Source organism: Phoxinus phoxinus, assembly GCF_949152265.1.
Source record: "Phoxinus phoxinus genome assembly, chromosome: 1".
NCBI lineage: Eukaryota > Metazoa > Chordata > Actinopteri > Cypriniformes > Leuciscidae > Phoxinus > Phoxinus phoxinus.
The window spans coordinates 19,431,367-19,456,955 of record NC_136876.1 but is presented as its reverse complement, the minus strand read 5'-3'; the positions used below and the strand labels follow the sequence as shown (position 1 = coordinate 19,456,955).

Genomic DNA, 25,589 nt, shown 5'->3' with positions numbered 1-25,589 from the left:
TGTTTTTTGTGTTCGTAGCTACCAACTGAGGTTATCAACACAAATACTTGAACAAATGCAGACCCTCTTTAAAATGGCCATTTAAAATCAGAAAAAGAGCAGAGATGTGAAATGTGGTCTATTTTGCCACCGAAAGTCAAATCAAGAGGCCTGAAATTCAACAACACCCTGATGTGGGAAATATGTGCTCACAGCAGAACAGCATTTACATTTTCACAAAGCACACCACTTTAAAAATACTCACCTGAATCTTTTAACATACAAATCAAATCTGAATATGTGTGTCTTTAAGTGTTTATTAAAGTGTTCAGAAAACCAACAGGTTTCATAACACTTCCTTCTACCACTGGGCTGCTTCACATTAAATAGATTTTAGGCTGAAATGCAAATGTGTGATGATATGCCTGATGAGGTCAGTAAATTACCCATCAGGCCACATTCACTATGATATAACTATTCTTATGAATATAATAACTTGCTTCAGTTTGTATGTACAATTATAGACCCAATTAAAGTCACTTTGAACTTTCAAGTGGTTATTCTTACTCTAATATAATTGATAACTCAATATTTGAATGGCTATACTGCATAGTATTAAGAAAAGGGTGTGAGTGAGTATGCGTGTAATGTGAATATTGAGTGTATAAAACTGACCTGTTCTGGTAACTGAAGTACGCAGCGTCTCGGGGGATGGTGCACAGCTGTTTGCCATAGCAGCATAGAGTTTGAGGAGAAAACTCCAACTGAGAGATGGAAAAAGAGCGATGAAGGGGTTCAAAGAAAGAGAAAGAGAGGTCAGCTAATGATATTAAAGCAATAAACCACAATCCACCTCACGCTGCGCCAAACACCACAACTTAACCGTGGTCAAAACACTGTAATAAGTGGCATAATGCTTTTGTACATAACAAATGTCATCTTTTATCACATTTCTATTTAACACAAATATTAAAAACAAAAATGTTTAATAATAAATTTTTTACCAATTTCATAAATTTCTTGCTGGAAGAATCATTGTATATTAATTAACAATAATAATAATAGGTCTATTATTAAATAAGTTTGGTATTATATGATTATAATGTGTATTATAATCTTATTAATTAATAAGAATAGTAAATATTTCTAATCATATAATAATGCATTTTTAACATACATTTATGGTAAGTATTAACTAAACTGCTTGCTGAAAGAATTACTGTGTGTATGTATATGTATGTATATGTATGTATATATATATATATATATATATATATAAGTTATATTATTAAATAGTAGTATATTACATTGTTAATGATAATAAGCATTTAACATACATTTAATGCATTGCAATTTTGCTTGCTGGAAGAATTACTGTTAATAATAATAAAACAATAATACTAATGTTAGTTATCTGTTTAAATACGTTTGGTATAATATGGTAGTATATTATAATTCATATAAATACATTTTTATTAAAGTATTTTTAATAATATAATAATGCATATTTACACAAATATATATCACAATAATGCATATAACATACATTCAAGACAAATATTAACTACTGCTTGCTGGAAGAATCATATATTTCATAGTAATAAGTTCATTATGACATTTCTGTATTAAATGGTAGTATATTACAATATACTTAATTGTTGTTGTAATTGTTATATACTTACATTATTAATGATAATAATAAGCATTTAACATACATTTAATGCATTGCAATTTTGCTTGCTGGAAGAATTACTGTTAATAATAATAATAATAAAACAATGATACTACTACTGATAGTTGTATAGTACCAAACATATATAATAATGTTTGTATAGTATTCTTATTATTACTTTAATCATATTTTTTTATTATTATTATTAGCATTAATGACAAAAACTGTGATGCACACACACACACACACACACACACACACACACACACACACACACACACGGCTCACCTTCCTTCCACAGCAGTACCCCATTTCCTGCATAACGGGGTCTATTTCCTGTTCAAACACCTCGGCCAGTTTGGAGCAGTATTTATACACCCGTGACGTCTTCCTGTTATACAGCCAGGCGTTATTGAACATCAGCCACACGTCGTCCACGTACTGCCAGGGCTCCTGGTACTGACCCGTGTCCAGCTTACGCTTGATAGTGGACAAGTCCATCGGGTTTTTTACTATGTCAAAGTAGTCCTGGAGGATGGAGTCCAGACCACAGTAAGCAGCATGAAGAATGAAGGCCATCATTGTCATCATAAGATGAGATCAAGTTCCAGTCAGACGGAGCGATGGAAGGTGGCCCGGCGGGTTGAGAATCGGGGGGAGAGAAGAGGGTGCAGGGGGACAATGTTGAGCGCTGTAGAAGAGGTTCACATGCACAAACAGAGAAAAACGTAACAGACTCCCACTGCCTCACTCAAATCTGTACCCTATTTATCTCCCGTTCTCCCACACACACAGAAAAACACACACAAATCTGGGCCAGCGCCAGCGATAGCAGACGAACTGATGTGGGCAAAGATATTTGAACATAATATGGTCAGATAGTAGTTTGAATCGCATTAAAAATGTCAAGAAATGCCTGGAAAATTATATTTTGCGTAAATAAAATTAAGCTAATTTTTTAAGACTTCTTTATTTTCATTACAATTTAATTTAATATTGTATTAAATGACAATTAACCTCCCCCAGCGGTAATGATATATTACTTAAATTGTAAGTATACACCATAGAAGAATTTGCAGTAAAACATATATGATTTGAAATAATAATTATTATGATAACAATAAATATTATTTGTATTAATATAGATTTTAAAAAATTGAAGACAGATGTGCTTAATTGTCACAATAAATTAAGTTATAAGTATAAATAAATAAATCTAAATCTAAATATATCTAAATATATATATATAGGTCCCAAAAGTAAACTTTATTTACTTTATGCTAAATAACTTATTGTTTTTCTTTTGATTTTGGGGTGAAATATGATCCGGGCATTTCTTCATGAGATTAACCCTGTAACCATTAGGAAAGTAATTCATTGCTCCGTCATCATTTTTAGTTTTAAGCAAAAGTTTATTAATTTTAAATCCAAGATTGGTGTATTCATTTCACATCTGGAGGACAGCCTGGATGAAAAATGAATCCATTTCGCTAAACAAACAGGCTTTCTATGGGGTGATGTTGGCAGGGTTAGCGTTTAGGGTACAGTAAGCTGAGGTGAGTACAAGCGAGGTGATATCGTCACAGACACATTAAATTACATTAGCACAGCTATGAGTGTTTACACGACAAAGCACAGCAGGACTCCCTTCTTTACAGTCCAACAGCACAAATCAAAGACACAGTAAAAATACATTCCTTCAAGGTGTCGACCCCACAGTATTCAGGTTGTGTGCCACAAAGAGGAATTTTTTTTTTTTATACTTATGATGCAAATAAAAACTTGTTTTACAGCAGTTTACTTTGAGGTTTTGGTTCATATCAAAAGATCTCTGCAGGGTTCCTGTAACCACCAGCAGCATCTGACAACATCTATTAAAATTACAGTGTTTACAATAGTCACTTGGGGCCTCATTTATAATCGTTGCGTACGCACAAAACCGGCCCTGAAAGATGCATACGCCACTTCCGACGCATAAGTTATGATTTATAAAAACAAACTTGACGGGAAAATTTGCTTCCTGCACGCAAACTCGGACCCATGCGTACGAACGTTTTGGAGACGGAGCAGTTTGTCGACACCGGTGGTGAGCTGGAGTTAAATGTCTTTTTGGTCACTTTTAGACCGAAAATCGAAAGAAAATTATACATGTACAGAAAGATAATACAAATATAATTTCACTCACCAAGCCTATCACTTTAAGCAAATATCCACGCCAGCGAACGCGTTGGGCCGTTTAGTGAAACTGACGCATATCTAACGGCAGATGAAGTAATACCGTAAATCTTCATTATGAGTCCTAATCATACAGTGCGTGTTCACAATAACAGTTTAAATAAAATAATGATTTAAACTGTTTAACTTCTGATATAAACATTTAGATTAAATATGCCATTCTCATTAATGGAGTTAATATATATTCAATAAATAGCCTATAAATAATTGTTGTGGATGCAATGCTTTTGAACACTTTTCATTTGGCATGCTGTGTTTTAATGTTTTAACTACAGAGATAATTGCTTATCATGAGCTTATCAATAGCAGATTGTGCAAATATAATGCACAACAAAGTCTATCTGTTTCCATTAAAAATATAAATCAATAAAAAATACTATTTGGTCAGTGGAAAAGATTGAGAAAAACTTTCTCTGAAATGTATTTTACACAATTTGATTTATTTATTCAAAAACAAGGCAAGGATAGGCTACAAAATTATTTTTATTAATGTAATGTGACGGCACATCCGTATTTCATATTTTCCTAATGTCTTGTACCGTTAAACATGTTATCACGTGGTGTGGATGAATAATCATATGCAAATGACATGCAGATAAAACTAGGCGTTGTAAGCTCCATATATGGTTATTTCGGGGAGGAGACGCATGTGCGCACAATCTTCCGCTGATTGGGATTTATAAAGTGAATTCTGCGCAGGTTCTGGCGTACGCACGGTTTTACGAGTCTGAATTTTTTTTTGGCGCACAACATTTTTGGCTTTCGGGAGCACGTACACTTTTAGTAAGGATCCTATGCACAGTTTTATAAATGAGGCCCCTGATCTATGCCCACACAACCATACGAGTCCTTCAAACTGACGCGACGGGGGCGACACCAATGCCAGGACAAACAGGTGTTTCAAACAAACATGAACAAACACTGATCTGATACCAGTGAAGAGAGTGAATAAACCCAGGATCATTAAGCACTTTGAAGTTACACATGAAAATTATTGAGTTATTTTATCTTCAGGGCTCCCACACCTTTTGACCAAGAAATGTCTGACTTTTTTTAGTTGTCTGTGATAATTGGATGAGGATTTTTATAGACATTTTGTTCAAATTTACTTTGTATTTTGGTGGTATTTGGTGGCAGCGGTGGGATGGCTAACTGCAAGGTGGTGCCGAAAGTTAAATTTTTAAATAAAAAAGTTAAATCACTCTCTTTGTCTGTAATGTTTGCTTGTCATACCTTAAATGGAGCCAGTACATCATTTCATCAAATCACTGCTAAAGCAGCAAAATAACCAGAATAGCAGGAAACTCATTTTCAGTCAACTGATCCCATCATGCAACACATGACACTAAACATTTGTGGCTATTTAACACAAATGAAAGCCAATTGTACTTGATCAGTGTATACCTTTTAATCTGCTATACTGGTTATAGCCAAAAAATAAATAAAAATTTGGCCATAACTCTGGGGGGACTGATGGTAGACTTTTATGTGGCAAAATAAACAAATGTGATGGATTAAAGCTCAGGTTAAAATAATGAGCTACATGGAGTTTAAGCAGATGACAGCAAAAACTATACTAAACGAACAAAGACAATAAGGCAGCACAGGTTATGAGATCATTCAGAGCGGTTTCATTTCGTAGATGTCAAACAACCAGCAAGACTTGTTATTGCCAATTTGAGCAATACGATTCAAATCAAACTAGTTCAAAGTGGCAGTTCATTTTCACTGTTTATGTGAGAATGAACTGTATATCACAGTAACATTTCACAGTATATCTACATAACATTCCTCAGTTTAAGTAAATTGCTTAAATAAAACAAAATTAAAAGCTTAAGTCTGTAATATTTGCAGCATTAACATCACCACTGGATTAAGTCCCAGCCCAACCTCACACCATTGGTTCAATCGAAGTTGTGCTGTTGGACTGGTCAAAAAATGCCTAAGTCACATCAGCACATTAATCTCAAATTTGAATGTGAAAAGAATTACAAACATCAGCTTTAAGGTTTTAAATCCTCCCGATGTGTCTTTCTCACGGGATAAAGACACATCGACCGCAAGGACAGATGTTCATAGTCTGTGCTGCCTTATTTTCACTCTTCTTTTCTGACAGAAACGCTACAAAAACAAGCTTGCAACGTCTCCCTCACATCCACATCCACACACACAAGACACAACAGCAGGCAGAAGAGGAAGAGAGGGGTAGAGGTAAAAAAAAAAGAAAAAAGTAATGAGACTAGAACTGAAAAGTGCTAGGTTGTTTGTAGCATAATGCGTGCCAGCGCAGGCCCTTACCAGGTTAGTTTTGTTACTAGTTCGAATACGTACGGGTATTCCCAGTAACTGGGGGTCCACCGGCTGCCGGAAGGGCAGCGACTCTGGGTCCTGTCTGTACAGAGCTTCCAGAGTGGGCATTAAAGCCTGGCGGAGCTCGTCGGGCTTAAAGACTGATGGAGAGGAAGGAAATGAAGGAAGCAGCAGAGTCAGGAATCAGGTACATATTCATATGAAAATCATAAGTACTGATTTCAAAGCAGTGTTTGTCCTTCATATTAAACAGCGAAAAAGGAATATGAACAAGTACCTGCTGATTCTAGATCAGAATTAGTAGATTTCATGCAATGAGACCTGATGTTTTTCCATAGTTTTAACCCCATATAAAATGAATTACAATAGTAATTCTTGTGTGGTGTTTTCCCTTTTTGTAAGATGCTTTGGTTAATGAATTTATGAAAATTATATAAGAAAGTCTTTAGGATCCTTAAAAGTGAAGCATATGATTCCTGTGCCACTAGTTTCACCAAACAGAATAATAAAAAAAACATTTCCCAAATATATTTCCCAAACAGCCCCCTGTATAACAGATGAGATTTCTGTCAAGAAACAGAAAGTCCCAGTCAAAACTCACACCATAGAGTGAGGCCTTGTATCCAGACGTATTTTCCCATATGTACTTTTTAAAAGTCATTGTTCAAGAGATACAAGCAATGAATCAAATAAACCAGCTATCACAACATTACACACTTTGATTTAAAGTAAAATTATTAGGAAATTAGACAAAAAGACAAAGGTACAACACAGTGTATTTGATAGTTTTAATGAGGGAAAGAACTACAATCCCATGAAGCACCGTGAATGACAATCGAACTATTCATTTAAAAATTACATCCACATATATAGCGGTATATATAAATGACAATGTTTCGAAAGCACCACGTTTACAGCCTACCTAAGGCTTGCATATAGTTTTCTCAGAACATTACACTTCCAAAGGTATTTTAACATAGAAAAGCCACATCACCTTTAAGGATGAAAGATTGACCCTAAAACAAAAGTATCTATGAATGTGTGGACGAGTTTGTTTTACCTTTCTTCTTGCTTTGTGTGTTTGTGGGAGTGCTGTTCGTTCCCGCAGGCTCTTCCTCTTTGGGTTCGGTTTTGACCTCCGGCTTCTTGTCCTCAGCTGTCGACCCGTTCGATGTTTCCATTGGTTCTGTCTTGCATTCATCACCTGCAGGTTCCTCCTTCTTTATCTAGCAGACCAATCGAAATAAGGTTAGGGAATTAATCATTCATCCGAATGTCTCGGATTTAACAGATGAAAAGTGTATTTTTGTTTTAGATGTAATTGTGTTTTCCTGCTCACCTCTGGTTTCTCCATCTTAATCTCAGTCTGCATGGCGGCCATTTTCCCTGAGGCCTTATCCTCCATCTCATTCTCATCCTCTTCTTCCTGCTTGACCTCAGTTTTGGGGTCAAGTGGGGCGGTGGGCTCGGATGATGTCAGTTGTGAGCTAGGGTCAGCGCTGCTGACCGATGCAGGAGTTGAGGCCTGACCGTCTGCAGTCAGAGACGACTTCTGAGACAGCTGAGGGTGTGAACAAAACAAAGGAGGAGTAAGAGCAAATAGCCAAAATAAGAAGCGAGTCAGGAGGAAACCGAGAACAGTCAATGGCAAACAAAAGTCAGTAGGAACAGCCCAAAAAAAACACACAAAAAAACACACAACAACAATAGCTTAGAAGCTAATAGAGAAACAAATGTTATAACAAATAGAAATCAGTCGAGTAAAAGAGAACAGCCAATAGCAAACAAAATCTAATCTAAGAGCAATTGTTCCACAGCTTCCAGCAGTGTTGGTCTGGTTTCACACTTCACAACTCCAATGGGTTTGCGGTCATTCATTTCTTTAAAAAAATTATTTCATATTTTGGGGATAGTTTGCCAAAAATGTTTTATTCTGTTTATTTACATTTACTCACGCTCATGGTTGTTGTAGCTTATAAATTTGTGTAATAAATTCTGTTGAATAAAATAAAATATTTCTTTCTAAAACCACTTTTTGTAAACTTTGATCCTTTTCTCATTTAACACAATAATGACTTTAAAATGATCTTTTGGGGGTAATTTCTTAGCCAAATTTGATGTGCGATTAATTGGATTATTTAATTGGCACATTGTGTACTTAATACGATTAAAAATGTAATCGCTTGACAGCCCTACTTTATAGTTGTGCTTACAGGAACAGGCCTTAATCTTTTAAAATGTAATAAAATGAAATTTGAACGATTCCTCTTATTTTTGCAAACAACATCTTGCACAACAACGGTTTACAGTTGAAATAAAATAATGGACATGATATTTCTGTGATATTTAAAAGTTAATGTTTCAATAAACTGTTTTATTACTGTTGTTATTACTTTGAGAAGTACATTCTACTGTACAATAGTAATACATTTTAAGAACCTTTGTTTTGCGGAGTTGTAGTGAAGACTTGAGTTTCTTTGTGTATCTGAAGATGAAGTTTAAGTGGACTGTCCACATATAGCGAGACGACAAGACGCTGAAAACACCACGAGCGGCACGAGTGCTTGAGTAAGTGTGTAGCAGACAAAACTGCGCCATTCATTCACACAGACACACAGAATAAATATTTCAATAGCAGTCTTTTTAGGGTTATACATTCACAAACACTACCCATATCGCAATTCGATTTTTGTAAAGCCCTATATTTGATCTATTCATCCAAATTTGGCCAAATTCCAGGTGCACAATTTTGTCCGCATTTTCCGCATCGCGGAAATCATAGGGCCCTAAATTAATAGCAGATACAAACAAAAATGATAAATGGAGGCTCTTCAGTGACATACAAGTGAGAAGATGGGAAGATACAAGCAAAAACACCCTAAACAAACACATTCTCGATTGATACTCACAGGAGTGCGTGGGTGTGCACAAAGCCCTTGGGTGTTCTGGGAAGGCACAGATGACGCTAGCCCTTTTTGGGGGCCTCCAGCGGCTCCGCCCCCATGTGATTGCTGCTGTAGCTGACTGGCTTTTTCTGAGCCCACCCCTTGTGTCATCGAGGGCAGCTGCATTGCAGGTGGGGCCATAGTGGTTGAAGAAGTGGGGGTGTGGGGCGTGGGCGTGTGGGGCTGGGGGGTCTGGTTACCCGGCAACTGCGGGGGCGTTTGGTGCGGGGCAGGGGTAGGGGTGCGGCTGCGTGCGGGAGAAGGGGAGTTTTGGCGTAAGGGAGGACAGTGCGCATGCAATCCAGGCTGTGGAGCAGGTGGGGGGAGGTTGGACGGAGGCCCCTGAGGGCCAACAGCGGCTCCAGAGCCAGAGACTGCAGACTGAGTTTGAGCTACTGGACTTCTGACTGCCTGCGATGGAGGAGTGGGCATCTGATTCTGAGAGAGGAAAAAGATAACAAACAAAATTCAGAGTTAATACACATCAAGAGCTGGGCGATCCATTTATTATTTACGACATATTCCTGACAGTTTTTTGGTGATATAACATCATCAACACTGCAGTGATCACAGATTGATTTCACCAATCTCTAATCAGTTCTTTCAAACTGTCAGTTACAATGAATCTGTTCAATAACTGATTCAGTAATTCACTTGGTCACCTCATGTATTGTCAAGTCACCTTCATTTATAAAGTGCTTTTAACAGTATGGATTGTTTCAAAGCAGCTTTACAGTGATAATAGAAATTACTGTAACAGACTGTTTAGATTAAAATGTTTGTGTATTTGTGTATAACCATGTATATTGTAACATATAAATAAATATAGGTCACCTTTATTTATAAAGCGCTTTTTACAATTCAGATTTAAAAGCAGCTTTACAGTGATAACAGGAAAATAAATGCAACAGAGTTTGTTTATGATTTACAGCAGATCTACTGATGATTAATTTTTTTTGTAAAAAAGTTATTAATTTAGTTAATTGATATATATATATATATATATATATATATATATATAAAGCTGCTCTGGAGAAAACAGTGATGTCATCGTCCAGCTCTGAGCTGAGCTGAGCTGGACAAACATAAATAGGGACAAATTACTGAGTTTCTGCCATGAAGACCTATCAGTAAAAAAAAAACATGCTGTAATTCTAAACTAGATTTTTTTTAAAGTATTTTTTCAGTTTTTGCATTAAATATTTTCAATCAATTTAGCGAATATGTTGAATATGTTATATAAACAGCCTGAAGTTGCTAAAATTATCTTATGCTCACCAAGGCTGCATTTATTTAATTAAAAATACAGTAAAAATAAATTAAAAAAGCAATATTGTGAAATATTCTTAATATTGAAAACAGCTGCTTAACTTTAATTTTTTTGCAAACTGTGATTTTCAGCATTCTTTGATGAATAGAAAGTTGAAAAGAACATAATTTATTTGAAATAGAAATCTTTTGTAACATTAAATTAAACTTTAATTAATATTAAAGTATTATATGCATTAGAGACATCAAACTGTCCTGAGTAATATGATATGAATGTGCTTTAATAGCTGACCTGTGGCATGGCTCCCTGCCCTGCAGGTTGGTTCAGGCCACCCACACCCTGGCCCAGTCCGGCACCCGTGCTTGGAAACTGGTTCTGCATGTACTGGTTTTGTAACTGGGGTACATTGGGTTGAGCCATTCGAGGTGTTGCCTGCATACTCATCTAAAAATACACAATAAAGACACCAAATAAACCCTCCGGTCAATTTTAACATTGAGCTCAATTTTTTGTAAATTTGGAGTTCTGTCAATACAGAGAACAATGACAAAAATCGGTGTTGCCTACACAGTGTTATCCTATTTTTAAAATTTGCACCCTATTGACTTGAATGGGGCAAATTTTAAACCTGCTTTTATTTCTCTTATCATCCTTGATGTGTCATTACAAGTGCCCAGCCATGTTGAGCGATTCCTTCAGAGTGAACACGGTGAATCTGACTGCAGTAGATGTGAAAGATATGAATAAAAATGATGTTATTTCAGCCAGCGCAAATACCTGTATTTACATCCTGTTTTCGGTCGAAGTCCAAAGTAGTCGATTGTCGAGTTCACGCGCATAGGTTTAGTTACCTATGATCACGCAAGTGAACTCGACAATCGACTACTGTGGACTTCGACCAAAAACAGGAACTAAATACAGGTCTGTGTGCTTTTTATGAATATCTTTCACATCTACTGCAGTCAGATTCACCGTGTTCACTCTGAAGGAATCGCTCAACATGGCTGGGCACTTGTAATGACACATCAAGGATGATAAGAGAAATAAAAGCAGGTTTAAAATTTGCCCCATTCAAGTCAATAGGGTGCAAATTTTAAAAATAGGATAACACGGTGTAGGCAACACCGATTTTTGTCGTTGTTCTCTGTATTGACAGAACTCGAAATTTACAAAAAATTGAGCTCAATGTTAAAATTGACCGGAGTTCTCCTTTAAAGTTAAATCAGTCATCCCCCTTCAGGTCACAAGTGAGTTTACCTGATTGAGGTTTGTTCCCATCGGCAGGGGCGGCGTTACCCTTTGACCCATTGGCTGCTGCATCCCCACCTGGGCAAACTGATTCATACCTGCATGGGTGAGCGAGAATGAAAGTCACAAAAAAAGACAAACACAAACATATGGATTTATTTAAGGATGTTCAAAAGAACTGTTCAACTACAGACCATTTAGTGAGTGCGCCATACCAGCAGGATTCTGCATGCGGTTGGCCATCGGATTGGGTCCAGTGGCTTGAACTAAGGGTGGATCTGAATGGGGACCATCTAGGAGAGATCAGAACATCCATTACAACCATTCAATGCAATAAATAACAAAAATCAGTATCCGATTGTGCTCGGGCGGCAACAATGTGATATTTACTTTTTCTGCGAAATAATACAGGAATGTTCACTAGATGACTTTAAAGGGGTCATGACATGAGAAACCAAATTTCCCTTGATCTTTTGGTATATAAGAGGTCTTTGTAACATTAAAACGTCCTGCAAGTTTCATAGCTTAAGACGTCCTCCCCATTATAAACGAATCATTTATTTAATCAAGCTCTAAATACAGCTCGTTCTGGATCCACGGTAAGAAGTGACGTCACGGTACGAAGTGACGTACCAGCGTTTGCATATGACCGCCTCCAGGCACAAGACAGTTACGCTTTAAGCGCAAGGCAACTACGCTCATTTCGTATCGTTGTCGCGCCCGCGCGCCGCGCGCCTCACAAGTGTTCAGTCGACGGACAGCGCGAGTGGGTCTGTGTACAGGGAAATGACGATGCCACAGATGTGCTGTTCCTGGCTGTGGACAAACAACATCTTTGAATACGCTGCGAAAGATCCAGTCGTCAGGGAAAAATGGATGCACTTTATTTTTTGCGGACGTCTCAGTCACGGCAGTGTTAGTTTAAGCGTTTGTAGATACATTTGAAGGATGACCGTTTTGAGAACAAATCCCAAAATGATGCTGGCTTTGCCAGAAAACTGTTGCTCAAAGATAAGTCCTTGCCGACTATTCTGGGCTCAACAACGACGACGCAAACTGTAAGTAATGTGTTTAAAACTTTAAACTACTTTTTAAATACGCTGAATACGCAAATGTTCTGGCTGGGGGCGTTAATAATTGATGCATAGGCACTGACGTTAGCCAATCATAACAGTGGGCGTTAACACTGAACTCTTAAAGGGGAAACCCCCCCAAAACAGGCTGTTTGAATCAGAGGATGAGAAACAGGGTGGGAAAAGGTCATAAATCACTACATTTTAAAAGTTTTTTGTAAAAAAAACTATAGTAATACTATATTTGCACCTAAGGGAACATAATAATAAAATAAAAAAACCCATGTCATGACCCCTTTAATAGCTACATTTCTAAATAATAAAATCTAGAATGAGTTGGGTGATTTTATTGGTGAGAGGAAAATAAAAATAATCTAAAAGTTGGGAATTTATTTATTAAGGCCCCTCCACACCAACGACGATAACTATAAAGTCAACGATTAAGATATAGCTCTAGAAATCATTCTAAATATATAAAAGAATACCAGAGTCTACACCGCAACTATAATGGCACAGAGTAACGATTACAGTGGAAAGATTTTTTCCAGCTGATGAACGATAAAAACATTGACAGCCAATCAGAATCCACAAAAAAAAAATTGTTATGAAAGTGATTCCAACGATATGGTTTCTCTGTGCCATTATAGTTGTGGACTCTGCTATTCTTTTACATTTAGAATGATTTTTAAAACAACAGACAACAAAACTGCAGCACGCGCTTATAATAAAAAGAAATAACAATATCGTGCGTTGGTGTGGATGCTAATATAGTTACCTTTACAGTTATTGTTCTTGGTCTGAATGGGCCTTTACACCTGAAGACTTTTTTGAGCCAGAGCTTTTGATCCTTTCAGAGCTGGACGATATATTTATATTGTTTGGGGTGTTTAGATATGGGTTAACTTTACAAGAACCAACTCAAAACTCTCAGAAACCATAAAGTGGGCAGAGTTCAAAATAAAATAAAACTCTCCACTTGAGATTGCATTCAGCACATTCCCACTGTTTTTAAACAATTCAGTATAACCATTTTTTTTGCTAGTTGTTTTTAATTACTTTTAATTTTTGTTGTTGTAAGGTGACCTTGGGTGGTCTGAAAGGCGCCTAAAAATTAAATGTATTATTATTTTATTATTTTAAAATAATATTAATTGGGATTTTATTGTGATTATTATTAAATAATATATTAAACAAAATAATACTGTAATACTCCAATCTTATTTTTTTCTTTTTCTTTTATAGTACTGCTGTAAAATTACAATACGGATATTTATGTCTTAATTTTCAAATGTTAAAGTCACCCTGAAATCAAAATGGACAATTCTTGTTCTTTTATGGAATACTGACGTATTTATTATAAACGATTTATACGTGCGGATTCATTTTTTTTTTTTAAAGTAAAGACTTGTAAATTCATCAAAATGACTTCCGGTTCCTCTTGCAAAGTCATCTCTTCTCTTCTCTGATGACGTGTTTACTGGCGTGAGGGCGGGGCAAACTGTCACTCGCATGACATCACAGCAATAGCAAACCACAACCATCCAATCAAATCCCTACGGACAAAATTTAGTTGTTGTTTGAGAAGCCGTTTCACTCAAATAGACGTCACAAAAGGGAAGGGATTTCATGGTTTGAAATCTCAACTTCCGTTTCATGCATCAAGTTTTTATTTTGACGAGTAGCATACATGCCTGTATGCAGGTGTGTATGTGTACGTACTAGGCAGCTGTGCCTGGTTCATGCCAGCTGGTGCTTGAGGTAGAGCACTGTTGGGCATGCCAGGCTGAGCTGGCATCATACCCTGCTTCTGCAGTCGGGTTCTCCTCTTCTCCTCCAGCTCCTTCTGAATCTTGTAAATCTTCTCCGCCAACAAGTGGTAATACTCCGCCTGGAACAGATAAACATTCATGAAGACAATCATTCTTACAATTCGGCTTAAAACATGTACACTGATTCAGTTCATTTCAAGTATTTTTCGTGCGCTTTTTCAAAAACAGAAACATTTTATGGACGTATTTGTGCCTGGTTAGGCTGTTTTTTTCAGTGTTCTGTCCAACTGTGACATCTGTGTCATGGGTAGAAAGTGAAGAAACAAGTGATTCTGTCAATTCATTCAGATATTCTCCAAATATAATCCACAGACGTGAGACCGTGCAAGCGTTTTCTTACCCTGCTGTTGGCAGATTCGTACATGTCACCCTCCACTTTGCGTGCATATGCTACAAGATTTTCCATCCGCCGATCCTTCAGTGCTGCAGGGTCTGGAGTGGGGAAGATAGCCTGCACACTACTCACACACACACAAACACACACACACACACACATGACTGAGAACGAGCTCATGCAATTAAACATCACCTTATGTGTGACTCTCCAGTTGTGTGCGATTAATAGATTTAAATTATTTTATGGAGAGTGTGCACCAAATCATCATATTAGAATGATTTCTGATTCTGAAGGATCATGTGACACTGAAGACTAGAGGAATGATGCTGAAAATTCAGCTTTATCATCGCAGTAATAAATTACATTTTAAAATATGTACAAATTGAACCTGTTATTTTAAATTGTAAATAATATTTCACAATATTACCATAATATTATCATTTTTAATAAACATTTTCGACGTCCATTTCTAATAATGGGTGCATAAAATGACAGTAGTTGGTCTAAGTTGGTGTGTGTGTGTATCACTCACAGCTTGTGTACGAGGTGATTCCGGAGATCCTGCGTGATGTCTTCATGCCAGTTCTTCCTCATTCCTGCTGCAGAGGGGGGCATGGCCGTCGCTACAGAACCCATGTTACCAACACCAGAGGCGTCATTCATCAGACTGCAAGAGAGAGAGACAAACCATCAAACATCAACGTTAAACTTTCATTGACCAACCAATTTAAACCAGGTGCCGGTTCACTGAACCGCAGTGATGTCCAGTACCTCTGAGCCGTCATGTTCCTGTGCAACATGCCGTCAGGCAGCATTCCCGAATGCTGGTTCGTCATCGGAGCCCCGGCTCCACCGTTCACTCCCATTGAGTTCCCACCTGCTGGGGAACACCGTATAAGACATCATAGGTAAAACATGCTAAATAACCTTAATTCAAAGTGAAAACAAGTGTCTTTTTCCTAAAGGGTTAGTTCATTAAATTGAGGTTTGAAAGTGGTAGTTGCGTAGCTGTCAATGGAGGGACAGAAAGCTCTCAGATTTCATTACAAATATCTTACTGTTTCGAAGATGAACGAACGTCTTAGGAACAACATGAGGGAGAGTACTTACTGACAGAATTTAAATTGAGTGAACTAACCCATTAAACCTAAAATATGTCTTTGTTTTTGCCGTTAGGGGTCGCTAACCTCTTACAATAACAAAGGCGTTAGGTTGATGACGCAGTTATAAGCAGAATCATGGGACTTGCTGTCATGCTGATGGATCTAATAATGTTTATGGATGAGTGAATACATTGATGTTTTTATCATGACTGTGGTATAAAGCAGGGCGCGATTGCTAATGAGAAACAGATTTCAGCGGTCGACAGAAGTCGAAGCTAGTCGCGGACGTGGAGCTCTCGCCGTCTCGAAAACGTCTACGTACCACTAGACGTAACGCTGTTGTCCACATCTGTCGCCATGGTTACTATGGCAGCACGAGCGGAAACCAGGGATAACGCGGATATTACATCATTGACAGGCGACAATGATCAGGGACAACCCATTATCTAAAATTAGAATTTCTCTGAAATTAAAAATCTTTGGGAACTTTTGGGATATTATAAGTACACAACTGCAGGAAATGTATCACACAGTGCAAGTGATTTTTGGATATTTTATTACAAAAAATCTTACATATTGTACCCTTCATTTTTTTATATTTGTTCAGCAAACAAGACTTAATATCTGGAGTATATGCATCTTGATTTAAGAATGATCAGATACTTGTACTAGAAAACAAGACCAAAAAAAATGAGTATGAAAATATTTTTTTTGCAGTAAGTAAGGATGTACACTAAGATCACGATATGGCTTAAGGCCTCATTATACTTCTGCGTTGAACTCACGTCGTAGGCTGTGTGCAGCGTGCGTACCCTTCGGCGTACCCTGACGTGCACCTCTCCAAAAATGTAACAACGCGTCAATTCTACGCGGACGCAAGCGCTGTGATTGGTCTGCTAGAACCCCTCTCGGGTTTCACACGCTCCCTCTGCATGTGTAATTGCGCGTCAACGCGGACAACGACGCAGAAGTATAAACGAAAACCAACGCGTTGTCTACAGCGTAGAGGCTCCGGCGTAGGTCCGACGCAGAAGTAAATCAGCCTTTAATGTGATTTTATAAAAATTGCAAACGCTTCAATTTAATGAAATGTATGTGCTTGCATGTTTCAGTGCGTTTATAAGCATGAGAATCTCATTATCTGCCGGAGTTTGCAGCAGCTCGGTTTACAGTAAATGCTGCTCCACACAAACTCCATCTCTGCATCTGCTTAATGCATTTGGCAACGCAACATGCCCCGACTATCTCATAATTCTTGTAATGAGAAGCGCTTAAAAGAGAAGCATTAAGAGCTTTGATGGTTTGAAAATGAAGAAATTAAGACAGCCATAAATATTAGTATTGTAATAATTGTAAAATAATGTAACGTAAAATAAAATTATTATTATATTATCCTATCCATAAATAATTTTATTTTACATTGAAATCTTACAATAAAGTAATATTTCTTATTTGTTTTTAAACAGTAATTTGTATATTTTTATTTAGTGATAATAATAACAACAACAACAACGTGTTTAGTGTTTGTCTGCCGCTTTAAATGCTTGTTATCGTTATAGTTGTGGTGTAGACTCTGCTATTCTTTAATATTGTGAACGATTTTTAGAACCATATCTTTATTGTTATCTTTATAGATTTCATCCTTGGTGTGAACGGGTCTTTAGCCTCAAAGACTGCTCCGAAGCAGTATCAGTGATAGTGTGGATTTAGAGTGCATTAAGTGCACTTTGGCGGTTTTCAGACAAGGGATGGCCTTGCGCTCTTACTTGGCGCATACACATGCTCTTAAGGTCCCTGTAAAGTCAAAATGTGTTTGAGTTTGTCACACCACAGAAAAAATGTGTTATTAGCCACCCAGGCAAATTTGATTGAGAAAAAAAGCCGGCAAGTACATAAAATAAGCTATCAAAATCTTGAAAAAATTAGCAGTAGTCTCTGCTCTCAAACGCTGGGGGCGTGTCCGCTGGCTGCGCTGAAACTTACACTCATTGGTGGGCACGCCACACACTGCCGATGTCGGCACGACGGGAGGATGAAGGCCAAGGCGAGAGATAGTCGATTCGGCCACATTCACCAGTAACAGTAGCCTGGGAAAACCCAGACCCTCTCAGTTGTAACTGAGTAAGGGTCTGGCAAAGCTCCATAGACAATTCATTTCCACAGGGGCGTCACCAACGGACGTCGGAAAGATCTAAAACCAATCAGAGCGATGAATGACATGACGTATGCAGAGCGACGGAGAAACATCTCGAGACTCTCAGCAATTCTCTGTTTGTGCTAACGAAAATGACCATTTTAAATCGCTTGAAACAGACGCGATAGCTGATTCGAACGAGTGATGTTGTGATGTTCCACGGCGGCATCCATCTCTGTAATGTACAAAATCTGCGTCACCGTCTCTGCTCTGTCGTCATCGTGTAAAACGTTTCTGATTGGTGCCGCGATTTCGGCGGATTGGAAATGGGTTTCAATGGGCTCTTTGCCAGACCCACTTGCAGAGCAAATCTAAATTTGCTGGAAGTGGTCTGGGTTTTCCCAGGCTACAGTAACAGCGGATTATCAGTGTATCCCAGTTGTCTCCGACTAAGTTTATAAAACTATCCCGTGTAAAATGATCACTAAAGAGGCGGGTTTTGGCGGTGATCCTCAGCTCTCCATCAAGGTGGCTCTTCACAAAATTAATAAGGACATTAAATAAGGACAAAGGCACAGCTGGCTAGCAAACTAGGCTCTAGTGACTAATATTACTGAGAGTAACTCGCGATTGAGCGGCTAACTGATGTGAATGTATATATGTAAATATCTATATTGTTAGGGGAGGGGCCAGCGTCAGTGGCTCAAGTGCATCATCAAGTAGGGGCGGGCCAGGAGCTGAGGGGCTTCTGTGCGTCATCAAACCCCCGCCCAAAAAATCCGGAACACAGCAATGGTGAAAACGGTCTAACTCCACAATTCAGTACTTCACAGTTCACAGTCTTTGTAATATGCTTTAGCAATACATTTCTAACATTTATACGGTAATGTGCATAGAATGTTTTTTAGAATTGCCTTTACAGGGACTTTAAGTGGCCAAGACAGCATTTGGACAGCAATATTTGGACAGGCACAGATACTAAAGGTTAAGGAAACTCTAACCTATGTTGTTGAGCGTCCTCATGCCGGGTTGAGCAGTTGCAGAGGTCTGCTGGTTCTGATTGGATGCCTGGTTGCCCTGATAGGTGAGTCCGAGAGCAGCATATGCCCTTTCGATTGAGCTTGGGTCAATCTGACTGGATGGGTTTAAGTTTGGGGTTGAAGGCTGGCCGCCAGGTAATGACCCACCTAATGGACCACCCATGGCCATCCCAGCACCTACCAGCAGAGCTAGAGAGAAAGATGAAGGATGGGAGATCGAAAAACCCTTTAAATATGTTGCGTACTAGAAGATATTTTAAACAATATTTTAAATCAATGGAATCCAGTGTTGTTTTGGACCCCATTGACTTTCACTGTATGGACATTCTTCCAAATATTTTCTTTGTCTTCCCCTGAAAAAAGTAAGAAAGACATACAGATTTATAATGACTTGAGGATGAGTTGCATTTGTGCATATTAGCTCACATTGCTGGTTTCTTTTGTCCCCAGCGCTCTTTAGCGGCAGGCAGACAGGACAGTCGTGCCGCGTGCAGTTCTTCCAGTGAGAGATGATCTGCCTAGAGGAGGCGCAGTGAGCCACTGTCAGGGAACACAAGCATGCAAGTAAGGTGCTGTCATCTTTTTTATGAGTGGGGAAGATGAACGAACAAAAGATTATGAATGGCTGGCTCCGCTCACCCTGGCAGGATTTGCCGGCCTGACAGTGGGTCATGTGATTAAGGACGTTCTTCATGGTTCTGCAGTGGGGCAGATTGCACTGGCGGACCTCTCCGTTGGCCTGCTCTCTGCGATGGCACTTGTGAGCATGTAGTAACAGCACCAACTGCTGCTGAATGAGTTTACGCTTCTCCGGGTCCGCTGCAGGGGGCGCTACCACCCCACCTGGGCCCGAGACTCCACCCACCACACCTGAGCTCTGCTAGAAACAGACGGAAACAAGGTGTTTCAAGGGTCAGGTTTTCATGTTCCTGCAGCTTCAGAGTGATTTACAGATTTAAGGATCAGGGAATTAGTTTCTTTTTTTTAAAAAGAAGACTGGAGTGTCCGTTAGCAATGATGGCAGCACATATAAGGTAAGATTTGTAATGTCTTAATCAAGGCTGCATTTATTTGGTAAACAATACAGTAAAACAGTTATAATGTGATATATTATTACAATTTAAAATAACTTTTCTATTTGAATACCGTACATTTGATTTATTTCTGTCAAAGCAAAGCTGAATTTTTCTTCAGTCACTTGATCTTCTAGAAATATGCTGATTTACTGTTCAAGAAACATTTCTTGTTATCATCAATATCTACGTTTACATGGACACCTTTTGTTTTGATCGAGATAGATAGATGGATACATGGACACCTTTTGTTTTGATCGAGATAGATAGATGGATACATGGACACCTTTTGTTTTGATCGAGATAGATAGATGGATACATGGACACCTTTTGTTTTGATATAGATAGATAGATAGATAGATAGATAGATAGATAGATAGATAGATAGATAGATAGATAGATAGATAGATAGATAGATAGATAGATAGATAGATAGATAGATAGATAGATAGATAGATAGATAGATAGATAGATAGATAGATAGAATGAAATGGGGTTGGCACTGTGTAGAATTTCGCAAATGACATTCTTTCAATTCTTCAGAAATCTGGCCATGCAGATTTGGTAACTACCCATAAATAATCGATCAACGAGTTCTGTGGGATGAACCACAGCCTGAGGTCTGAGGGGACATGATAACAGAAGAATCTTAGCGGTTAGAGCAGGAAATAATCCCAGAGAGGGTCAGTGAGTGTGTGTGGATGTGGTTCAACTTTGACATTTTCTTTATAGGTCTCTCACCATGCTGCTCATATTCTGTCCATGCTGAGGTTTCTTGTCCATGCTGAACTGGTTAATGCTGTTGGGTTGACCCGCTTTGTTTTGGAGCTGAGGCCCAAGGGACTGTCCTCCACACTGACCATACGAACCGCCGTAGGGGCCCGGAGCAGCCATCATTCCCATCTGAGAGAGATGAAGAGGAAAAGATTTATCAAGAGTGAAAATTTGCTGGTATTTCAGTTGCAAAGGTTTCAATTATATTAAAGAAGCAGAATCGTCAACCATCAATGAGGAGTTAACAGCTAAACAAGAAAATGAACATCAGTAGATGCATTCAGCATGTTTAATGTTCACATTATCTACTCACTTCATACATATAATGACACTGTGGTATCAATTCCGTAAAACAAACCTCAAACAGTTGATAAACAAATCTAGAAGGACCCAGCAAAACAAAAAAGAAAATGTCATTCCCTCTTTTTTCTGCCCATTTCCTGCAGTCCAGGTTGTGCAATCGCCTGTGAATCAACAAAATGGTGCGCAGTTCCTCGTATGAGGGAGTAGAGAAGGTTTTTCAAACTGAGGTCTGTTTTAGATGTGTTCAAGGATCACATCACTGAATGTCTTATCCAAACCAAAGAAACACCACAAGATCTTTATTCATTCTGGTCTATTTCACTACCTTATTTGTAAGTCTTACTGGACAAAAAACAACAACAAAGGGTTGTTTTTTTTAATGGAGGGGAATACAGTGCTGTCACAAGAACATAACTAATCAGATTTGAGTATTCGGACAATTAAACCAAGAAATTGTCGAATTTAGTTTTTAAAACTTGAGTCTTCAAGTGAGTTAACATTACAAGAGTCTTCAAGTTATAAAGTTTGAAAATAAGAAGACTTGGCCTTTAAAAGTCATAAGTACTGATTTTCTTTTTGTTTAACCTTTGATATTAACTTCACCTCCAAAGCAACTAAACCATAAAGTCTAGTTCCAGAGAACTGATAGGTGTGTGACAGAATCAGCACATTGCATTTTTGCTCTCAATGTACTTTCTTTATTTAAAAAAATAATAAAAAAGCATAATATATATATATTTTTTTTTTGTTAAATAATATATTGTATTTTTATTCTATTTAATAATAGTATCTATCAACATTTTAAGTAGAAACAAGTGTGTGTGTGTGTGTGTGTGTGTGTGTGTGTGTGTGTGTGTGTGTGTGTGTGTGTGTGTGTGTGTGGTCAAAAATACAATAGTAATGTTGAAAGTACTACCGGTAATATAAAAACTGTTATTAAACAACTGTTATATAAATATTATAAACCACTGGTTTTTGTTGTAATATATTTTAAAATGTGATTTCTGTCTGTGATGGAAAAGCTGAATTTTCAGCAGCCATTTGTGGAAACTATGGATGTGCACAAAAACGAATACCTTATTCAAAAAGGCACAGATAATGGCTTCAAAACAAATTACGAATTGAACCTAATAATAGGAAAGATATTCGGCAGACACTTCTCGTGTTTGCTGATTAACAGTTTAGCCAGTGTATCATAGCATGATATTATACATAAATCAAATGAGCACAATGACCGCAAATCGGCGCAATGCTGTCTCTGTGAGTCTCTCTGAAATCAGAGCCTGCCAGAAATATTACACATTAAAATACTACTACTATTTAATTGAAATGTTTTGAACCTTGTACAATACGATACACAAATGAGTGTAAACTACTGAAATGAGCACAGCACGTCCGTCATCTCTGTGCGTCTCTCAAAAAATAAGAGCTTGACATGAGTAACATCAACTAAGATACTGAATCACACACATTTCATTTTCTACTACTTGATATTTCATATGTCTATTTAAATGTTTTAAATCTTGTACGATGTGATACATGATATGTTTCTTCGTCTCACTTTCTCCCAGAGCCAGTAAGCATTTATGTATTCTTTATAATTTGTTCAGATTCGCAATTTTTCAACCACTGAATATGTTCTTTCAACTTCCATGTTCTCTAATCAGCTACTTTATATAGAATCCTCTTATTTGAGGTTGTGGATGATTGTCTTGACATACCTCTGTACACAACGTTCATCTGGATGTTTTTTTTCCCCCTTTTATATAACATTTAGAATAATTGTTTTAATTAGAAAATATTTAAAGAAAAAGTACATTTGTAATAAAAATATATAAATATAAATATATAAAAAAAGCATATTTGTTAAATGAAAACTATGAAGGGAACAGAATTAAAACAAACTCCTCATGTAATCTTACGAACTTCCGGTTTAGACCCCGGCCCAAACACTTACAGTTTTACCCAAAAACAGATACAGATAATTGAGATTGTAACAAAGATACAGATGTTAGTTTGTTAGTTTTTTTTGACAATGGTTCCTCTCTCGAGTTTTTGACTATAATAGAATTGGCCATGGACCCATTTAACATTGGAGTCAATGGGCATGTCCGAAAATGTCATTAAAACAGCCAATAATGTTCGTTTACAAAACTGTTAAACTCAGAGTGGTTAGTGGTGTTCGTTGATTATAAACAATATATCGTGATATATATGATTCCAATCCGTTTATTTTGCTATAGTGGAACTATTTTTTCAGACACTTCACAACCGTGTAACTTCCGCTCAATATTTGAATCTGAAGCGTTAGCACACTCCCGACCACTTGATGGCGATAACCGATGTTTATGTCTCGCGGGACACTCAAAATCGAGTGGGTCCTCCATAATCCACTTTTCATAATCCATGTTACAAGTAACAATTAATGAAGGTTTTGTTTGTTTATTTCGCTTACTCTCCCGGAGCACAGTTGCTCTGCTCGCTAGCCTTATGAGAAACGGAAGTGAGCAAAAAGACTACATCGACCAAATGTAAACAGCCCCCTTTCCGTTTCCGGTAGCGCATTTATATTAACGAGCACTCAGTCCTTCAACAGAATTCAATGGGATTTTACAAAATGACGAATAAAACACGACAGAAACTGTATTTCGCAACACTTTTTGTTTCTGGAACATCAACGAACACCACTAATCACTCGGTGAGTTGCACAGTTTTGTAAACGAACATTATTGGCTGTTTTAATGACATTTTCGGACATGCCCATTGACTCCAATGTTAAATGGGTCCATGGCCAATTCTATTATAGTCAAAAACTCGAGAGAGGAACCATTGTCAAAAAAATGTTGTCCACCACTCTTGTTCATCCAAAACAAACTACAATATAGACTCAAGGTGTTAAATACCGGAATTATCCTTTAATATTTAACTTAAATATTTGATGATTAGAAAGTTCAAAAGAATTACAATGTAATTAATTTGAAAAAGATGTTAATGTAATACTTGATGAATAGAAATGATTAATTTCAACAACAAAAAAAAACTCTACCGACCCCAAACTTTTGAAAGCTAGTGTAGAATATATAAATATATAGTCGTTTCATTCAGAAACATGACATATAGAAGTGTAATGAGTTCAGGTTAGTTTTAAACCACTTTGTGCGCACAGAATCACTTGTCTCACTATTACACTATTATATCGACGTGCTGATTTGTTCACAGGTTACCTTGTTCACTGTTCCTGGTTGCTGCGGTCTCATCACTGCCTGTGCCATCTGCTGTCCTGCGTTCTGCTGCTGCAGAGAATCGGGCAGCATGTTCCCGTTACCAGCCATGCCTGCATTCATGTTCACATTGACGTAGCTCATTCTGGGTGCACCATTCATCATCTGCCCTCCCATCATGCTCTGCGGCTGTCCGTTCCCTTTCTGGGTGCCCATCATGCCCCGGTTCAATCCCGCCACCATGCCAGGCTGCGGCATCATGCCAGGCTGCTGCTGTTGAGGGCCACCGAGTCCCTGGGCGACACCCAGACTTCCCATCATCCCCAGGGAGGACGCATTACCCGGGTTGCCAGTGGCCGTGGAGGTGGATGAGGGGGCGCCAGGGCGGAGGAGCTCAGACAGGTGCTTGTGTTTGGCCGCAGTGTCCTGGCCCGAGCCGCCCAGAGGCCCCGACATCCCTCCGCCTCCCAGACTGGTGTGCAACTGGCCGGGGTCCATCCCGTTAGGAAGGCCCAGGTCGGAGGAGTTAATGAGCTCATCTGGGAGGTCATGCTCCAGGTCAAACAGAGAGCCGAAATCTGAAATACAAAGAAAAACAGACTTTAATCAGGTTGTTGCTCACAGAAAAATCACTCATAATTACATTCATTAGAGAATAATTATAGTATGCCCAAAAATATGAGACGTTTCCAGCAAAAGCCACAGCGAAAGAAATCATATTTTACCCATGTTGTCACTTTGCAGACTGAATTGAATCTGATGATCTTAAGTAATACTACACAATGACAATAAACACAGATATCGGTCCGTTAGTCTGACTGCTTAATATATCGGTATATCAGTCTATAAAGCAAGAAATTTACACAAAATGACCAGTGAAATTTACGCATCTCAGCTGATAGTTAGAAAACTGGAACAGATTATTGCAGCTCTCGTGATGAGATAGAAAGGCTGAGATTATCGACTCTCAGGAGAGCAGTATGTAGTAGAGCCGGTGTGTGCCTATCCTAATGGTTCATACTAATAAAAAACACATGGCATGG

General features: G+C 38.1%; 1 protein-coding gene across 20 annotated transcripts in view; it reads right to left on the bottom strand.

Moving 5' to 3' along the window:
- Positions 1-25,589, bottom strand: part of ep300b (EP300 lysine acetyltransferase b) — a 39,624-nt gene that overhangs the window by 10,583 nt on the left and 3,452 nt on the right. For 3 of the 20 annotated variants that reach the window (XM_079605654.1, XM_079605669.1, XM_079605672.1), the window contains exons 2-19: positions 24,550-25,124; positions 20,990-21,151; positions 19,815-20,055; positions 19,602-19,715; positions 19,137-19,364; positions 15,670-15,778; positions 15,431-15,565; positions 14,902-15,019; positions 14,452-14,620; positions 11,854-11,952; positions 11,669-11,757; positions 10,703-10,855; positions 9,106-9,579; positions 7,536-7,757; positions 7,257-7,422; positions 6,185-6,336; positions 1,940-2,179; positions 655-743 (exon numbers count right to left, since the gene is read on the bottom strand). In XM_079605654.1, coding sequence (XP_079461780.1) covers positions 655-743; positions 1,940-2,179; positions 6,185-6,336; positions 7,257-7,422; positions 7,536-7,757; positions 9,106-9,579; positions 10,703-10,855; positions 11,669-11,757; positions 11,854-11,952; positions 14,452-14,620; positions 14,902-15,019; positions 15,431-15,565; positions 15,670-15,778; positions 19,137-19,364; positions 19,602-19,715; positions 19,815-20,055; positions 20,990-21,151; positions 24,550-25,124 — 3,535 coding nt within the window. The remainder of the gene's footprint in view (positions 1-654; positions 744-1,939; positions 2,180-6,184; positions 6,337-7,256; positions 7,423-7,535; positions 7,758-9,105; positions 9,580-10,702; positions 10,856-11,668; positions 11,758-11,853; positions 11,953-14,451; positions 14,621-14,901; positions 15,020-15,430; positions 15,566-15,669; positions 15,779-19,136; positions 19,365-19,601; positions 19,716-19,814; positions 20,056-20,989; positions 21,152-24,549; positions 25,125-25,589) is intronic. The other 17 variants (XM_079605665.1, XM_079605673.1, XM_079605662.1 and 14 more) reach the window with 12 other exon arrangements.